Below are 7,262 nucleotides of genomic sequence, written 5' to 3'. Positions count from 1 at the left end.
GGGGGGGGGTATGGCACGGACATTCGTTGTGGGGGGGGGGGACAACCCAGTTTACGCCACTGATAGTACCAGTATGTTTTACCTTTTTTTAAAGAAATGAAAAACAATTATAACTGTAAATATATGTCAGCATGTTTTTTAATATCCTTCCTTTATCACCATGCAAACGGTAGCCATATTTTACAGCATAACCGGCTAATTTGACAATATTATACTTTTGCCCATCTGCCTGTGAGTTGTGCAAAAGGAACGTTTTCCCTTTGGAATGTTGTTGTCAGTCTCTCTTTTTGAAAAGCCGAATATATTGGCTAATAGGACATGATGCAAACCGCCATGCGAGTGGTCGGTTTCAGAGTACCGGTCATACTGATGAGGCTACCGTGTATTTAACCATGCATGCGGTGCTCAACCGATACCGATTCGCAAGGCTTTCTACCGGCTTCTCCTTGCAGGGGAGTCAAAAAAGAAAGTGACTGAATTTGAAAATATTTAAAAAAAATTCGGCTTGCTCAATTTCATTATGAAAAAAATGATAAAGTACATCTTATTGACTTTTAACTGTGAAAATTTCACGTCACGTCATTTGCATACTTTATTCCCGCGCGTTATATCTAAAACAAGATAAGTTTTCGGTAGCACCATGTGAATAAATCTCTTTTGTGAGTATGTGTGGTTCTGAAAAGAACCGAGGGACTCAACGTTTCGAACAGTATGCTCTGCCCGTCGTCAGGAGAATGTTATTCACATGGTGCTACCGCAAACTTTTCTTGTCTTAGTATCTTTCCACCATGCAAACCTTCAAATCTCACGTTATGTCTATTTGAATAAAAAGATCACAAATGCTCGGCTGTCCAACTCTGATAATTCTATGAACTGGTTAATACACATTGAGTATTATGAAACATGGACGTTTTCCCACCTCGATGAATGAACGAGAACTTGCAAAGGATTTTTATATCGCTAACAACATTTCAGAAGAAAAAGGTTGACTTGTTCCTCATATGCAAACCATTACAACTGACAGCAAAAACAATGGTCTTGATTTCAATTATTAATATCTCATTTTAATGAATGCTTGTGTGTATTATCACTCAGAAGTACGCTCAAGGCACTCCAAGGACAGCTATAAAAATGGTTTCTTTAAGTAAAACAACTTCTGTTGGCATAGATCAATATCAGTAACTGCTTTTTTTTTTCAGATGAGTGGAAGAACATACTTCATTGTATCAAATTTTGTGTATCAAATTTGATTGCATTTTGAATCACCTTATGCACAACAACAATCGGGGGCGGAACCAGGAATTTTTGTGGAGGGGAGTTTCATCAGCAAATCAATGCTGAAATGTAGACAGGGTTTTTTTGTCCGGACACTTGGCTCCTTAAAATCAATAGGGGGATGGCTCGTACCATACTTTCAAAGCGGTCGCTGTTTAAATCCGACGATTATTAACAATATGTTACGGGATGTACAAATACCCCCTAACCCAGCAGGTTCTGTCCATATTTTGGGGAAAGGCGTATACCAGTATAATTTCTTGGGTGTCGGTGTAGGGGCGCTGGGCAGTACTATTGTACAGGATCACCCCGTAACGTCACACGAATGGGCTATTGTGTACACAGATGCATGCAAAGGCCTCAATTGAATAGCCATTCGGAACCAGTTGAATATAATTTTTTATGATTTGGGAAAAGCTTGGCTAGGCTTGACTTGTCTTTTTTTTGCCACAAGAACATTTAATTTTACCTCAAAATAAGTCATCAACTATTATTTACATCATTATGATGTTATCAAAATATAAAACAACAAACCAAAAAATTCGACGAAATGTATTTCTTTGTAGATTATGTTTATCAATCGAACCGGGGACATCTGTGGTTTAGTCGAGTAAACACACACAAAGACATGTAAAATTAGAACTAAAGGAAATTTGAGTGTCAATACGTTTGTGTTACATTTTGAAACGTGTAAATTATTTTCGCAAACGGACTTAATATTTCTTAATTATTAAATAACATTCCTAGAAACTAATACCCGACGACACCGAGACTGAAAATTTGATCAAAATGCGACGTGCAGAGGCAACTAATGGTTGTGTCTCTTTTGTTGATGTTCATACAAAATGCAAAAAGTCTGCTCGTCTATTTCCTTTCCACGCATGAAGCGGCACAAAGACGGATGATTTATGATGTCATTAGAGTTGTTTTCATTGAAAAGGTATTGTTGCTTTGATGCAAAGCGTTTGGGTATTATCATCTATGGAGAAGCTGTTAAGTTTGACGAACATGCAACGCATGATTGTATAGTTTTGGGAATTTGAAAGGTTATTGTTGGTATAATTATATACGTGCTTTTTCAAAATTTCAATTTTTCTTTTCCGAACGAAATGTAAAAGAATATAATGTCCTGCAACAAATACCCCCCCCCCGGCGCTCCCCATTTAAAATCTTGAAATTAGCACAAATTTGTCTTTGTCTTCAGTGCCCCAGATTTAATGTTGGCAATGAGAGCTTTTATAGTGATTTTTTTATCAAATCATTTCTCGTAATATATCCAACAAGAGTTTTGCTAATTTTCCGATATTCCAATTTAAGCCGTGAGAGTCGTTTTATCTTAATTATGTTCCAATATGATTTAAAGCAAATCTTGAATTTGTAAGTGTCATTTTTAGGCAACCTGTCATTAAAGACATTTTTGTGAATTTATGATTGTTAATGTTTAACGTGAAGTGAATTACTTTTCAACGGGATAAATAGGGGAAAACAAGGCAGAGGTGTGATTTCCTACGAAGCTTGGGGGAGTAATTTAAAACAAGATGAAAATAAAAAAAAACACAAATCAACTTCGACCCAAATCAAATCAATACCCTACAGTTTATCTCTTGTTCCTCTGCCAGTTTATTGTTCATATAAGAACGAGTGGGGAAACTGACCTCAAATCGAACAAGAAAGAATCCACGACAGTGCTTCGTCAATGGGATATCCATGCAGAACGAGATTTTTGCATGTCATCATCTCCACATCGTAAGTCGACTTGGCAAGATAATTTATCTCGACAAGTTGTCATCTCGACTTCAGGAAGTCGACTTAGCGAGATATTTCATCGGAACAAGTCGTCGTCTCGACTTCGAGAAGTCAACTTGGCGAGATAATACATCTGGACAAGTCGTCATCTCGACTTCGGATAGTCAACTTGACGAAATAATACATCTGGACAAGTCGTCATGTCGACTTATGGAAGTCGACTTGGAGAGATAATGCATCTGGACAAGTCACCAAGTCGACTTTATTAAGTCGACTTGGCGCGATAATAAATCTGGACAAGTCGTCAAGTCGACTTCGGTAAGTCGACTTAGCGATACAATTATGTGATTAAGTCGCCTTACTCTCGGCGATATGTCAACATGACGTGATAAATTATCCGAGTAAATAAAGAAGTGGATGGCACTCATGGAGCGCCGTAGTTTTCCAAGTCTAGTGGTCGCGCACTATTTAAGACATAATAAGCCTTTTCGGAGTTCCAACTGCGCATTCGTAACCTGTGACAACGCACATTATTTGTCTCAAATGACCTTTGACAACATCGCGCCACTGACTTTACAAAAAGGCTGTTTGTGCATTGTGGGCACTGTCAAAGGGCATTTGAGACAAATAATGTGTGTTGTCACAGGTTACGAATGCGCGCAGTTGGAACTCCGAAACATAGATATAGAATAAGACTAGATCGGCAGCGCGTCCACACGCGCGGACTTTCATGGAGGGTCACGTGCTGGAGGAAAGATACAAATAATGCGCGAAAACGTGACGAACGCAACGCCGTTTACGCGCACAGTGCATTATCGCTCACGCGTGGGCGCATCGCGTAAATACTCGGTGCGCATTTCTGGCTTCGCACGCGTTGAGCTTGGTCAAGTGCTGGAGGAAAGATACATATAGCTCCATTCTTCTTCTTCTTCATTCATTCAGTTTCATGATGACTTGATGAGTTGGGCCCAACTGTCCCTGTCGAGCATAGTGTTGGAAAGAGATGGACCACTCAGACCAATTTCTAGCTCGATGGATGTTTTCAGGGTCATGTTGGGACGACCTTTTCGTCGAGGGGCTTCAGGATTCCAGAGGAGAACTTGACTAGCTGGCTCATTATGTCGATAAACGTGACCGGCTAGCCGAAGGCGACGCTGTCTGATGGTGGTGGAGATAGGGGGAAGGCACCATACAGAACAGAGTTAGGGAGATGTTGTTGCCAAGAAACGTTCTGTACAGCCCGCAACATCCGTGTATAGGTGCCATCAATGGATGCAGAGATCTGTTTGGTCAGGGTCCAGGACTCGCAACCGTAGAGGAGGTGGATTCTACTGAGGTCTTGAAGATCTTAAGTTTGGTGGTCTTGGAGATCGAGGATCTCCATACTTTGGTCAGTGAGAACAGAGCAGACCAAGCTTGAGCTTTTCTATACTCGATGTCATGAGCTGTGTTGGTGTAGGAGCCCAGATACTTGAAGTCATCAACTTTATCGAGCTTACTGCCATCTAGTGCAGTGACGTCATCAGAGGTAGATGGGTTGATGACCATGTACTTAGTCTTCTTTGCGTTAAGAGAGAGACCAACGGACTTGCAGCAAGCTTCTACTTTATGGAGGAGAGATTCGGCATCAAGGAGGGTGTCAGCAAGCAGACTAATGTCATCTGCATAATCTAGGTCGGATAGGTATTGGGCAGGGTGTCTACTACTCCTACGGCGTGAGAGGGTGAGACCATCGGTTACATTTAATGCTGTCCGCAGGGCATAATCCAGAACTATGATGAAAGGTAGGGGGCGAGGGGATCACCTTGAAGAACTCCAGTGTTGACGGAGAACGAATCAGATTCACCTTCTGGAGTGAGAACAACAGCACTTGTATCTTCATACATAATTTTGATGGCATTAATGGTCTCCTCCGGGATACCGTAAGCATGCAGGATCTTAACATTGTTGGTCTGTCAACAGAGTCAAATGCTTTACGGAAATCGATGAAAATGATGGCAGCTTCCTTCTGGTGGTTTACGAATTTCCTCAATAAGGCGCCTGAGGGCAAGGATTTGAGATGAGGTAGAACGTAGAGGCCGAAAGCCACTTTGATTGGGACGGAGTATCTTCTCAACTTCCGGACGAATGCGATTCAGAAGTAGTCGATTGTATACCTTGGCAGCAGTTTGAGAGCTCCATTACTTTACGTTAATTTGTTGCGCGTCCACGAGGGACAGCAAAAATGGCGGAGATTTATCGCACAGTGAATGGGCGCGTGTGGACGCGCTGCCGATCTAGTCTTTTTATTCTATATCTATGCTCCGAAAAGGCTTATACGTGTACGCACAAAGTTGTGTGCGCGTATATGCACAGTCAAGGAGCAAGTGCATACCAGGCCTTGCAGAATTCCAGTGGATAGGCCTACGTCAGGCTCTGAGATATTTCCACCCATAACAGCACTTCGAGAGTTAACATTTACAAATGGCTTGAATGGCGCTGACCACTTCTTCGGGTATGCCATAGTGGCGTAATATGGAAAGCGTGACAGCTCTGTTGACGGAATCTAAGGCTTTCCTGAAGTCAATAAAAGTCATTCAGAATTAATTTGATCTGTTATGAATTCTTTCATACGATACTTACGACATCCAACAAAGAATCAATTGACGAAAGCGTAGAACTGGTGATTTCAGAAGATCGATCATGGACGCTTGCTTAATACCCTGAAATATTCATCAGAAATCGATATTCAAAAAGAGCCTAAACTGCGGATGGGGCAATCGAGAGACAGCCCCCCCCCCCCCACACACACACACACACACACACCCACACCCGCATGTGTACAATCACCCATACTCACGCTTACATAGGCATAGAAGTGGGGTACTTCCTTTGTTCTCGTGTACTAAATTTTTTTAATGTCACACATTTTTGTAATGTGACACACCACAATCAATTCAAATCCTTGATTTAGTTGAATATGACACTCTCCAAGCCTCTTAGTTAGACTTCCTCGAGGAGTTTCTGAATAGGATAACCACCAAGTAGTACCAAGTACAATTATGTCAAAATGCTCTTATTTTAACCATAGTTAATTTCCTGGGCTGAAATTCAGACTTAATATCCCTTTTCTAAAACTCTTCCATTTGCGACGAATCAACCCACCTTGGAAATTCCTAGTTTTTCAGTAAAATCTATATATCTATTTCGTGAAAAACTTGTGGGGTACCAAAACAGTACCCCGCAAGTCGGTGGGCATTCCTTGTGGGATACCTCCCATTGTTCCGGTACCACACAAGGCAGTGTTTTGTATACGCACACACACTCATGTTTGGATATGTTTGGAAACCCTCACGAATTGGAATATAAGAAACGGTCAATTCGAACGAAAAATATTTTAAAATAGCTGGAAAAAAACCTATAGCATTAGGACTGATAGGTTTTACCTTGAGTTCAGCGATATCTTCGTCGGTGAAGAGCTTTTCCGGTAGTTCCGCTTTGTTCACTCGCGCCATTTTCCGGATGGTCTTCTCTGCCTGGTCAATCTTACCGACTGTCAGCTGCCAGGCCGGAGACTCGGGAATAAACCTGCAAACACCAGATACAAAGTCAATGTTTTTTTGATGTCATCGTTTGAAATTGTAACATCAACAGCGAAAATAACAGTTCTCTTCAAGCAGCTTCCTCAGAATGAACTGACACATGCCTATAACCGAATCAAAATATATTTTGAACATACTCTCTAATTCAAAAGAGCGAAAGTTCTCTCCCTTCGAGTAAATTCTCTCCCGCAGTCGGAAAATACAGGGCGAGTCAAAAAGAAAGCTACCCAAATTAATGGGGGGGGGTATCTTAAAAGCAATCAAATTTAAACACCAATGAAGTTTATCTGAAAAGAGCATCTCCTTCCGCACATCTCAAAAAAAAATACTGAAATTGATCCATGCTATTAGGAGTTTTGAAGTTTTACTTAAATAACACTTTTGTACAGCTGTCCATGGAATGACATTATAACCTATTTAGCTGGGTGAGTATTACAGATTACACGTCCACTTTCATTGTACTCATTCATCCATCGGTTCGAAGAACGGTAAATGATCAGTGGTAAGTGATCAGCCGAGTTTTGTGATCTTTTTATTTTTTAGATATAACTTGGAAATAGAGAACGCAAATTACGTGAAATTTAATTAAGTCAATAAGATGTACTTTATCCCTTTTTTGTGAAATGGAGCAAGCCAAATATTTTTTTTTAATATGTTTCA

General features: G+C 40.8%; 1 protein-coding gene across 1 annotated transcript in view; it reads right to left on the bottom strand.

Annotated features, from left to right (window-relative positions):
* Window positions 1–5,681: 5,681 nt before the first annotated feature.
* The window catches only part of LOC119726368 (organic cation transporter 1-like), a gene marked incomplete at its 3' end in the record, with an annotated part of 28,843 nt that continues 27,262 nt past the window's right edge, over window positions 5,682–7,262 (bottom strand). Inside the window, 2 exon segments of the mRNA XM_038198023.1 lie at window positions 5,682–5,723; window positions 6,447–6,588. Of these exon segments, the coding sequence (XP_038053951.1) occupies window positions 5,682–5,723; window positions 6,447–6,588 (184 nt within the window).

This window comes from Patiria miniata, unplaced genomic scaffold (assembly GCF_015706575.1).
Source record: "Patiria miniata isolate m_02_andy unplaced genomic scaffold, ASM1570657v1 HiC_scaffold_2, whole genome shotgun sequence".
Classification (NCBI taxonomy): Eukaryota; Metazoa; Echinodermata; class Asteroidea; order Valvatida; family Asterinidae; genus Patiria; species Patiria miniata.
This window is presented reverse-complemented; position numbering and strand designations above follow the sequence as displayed.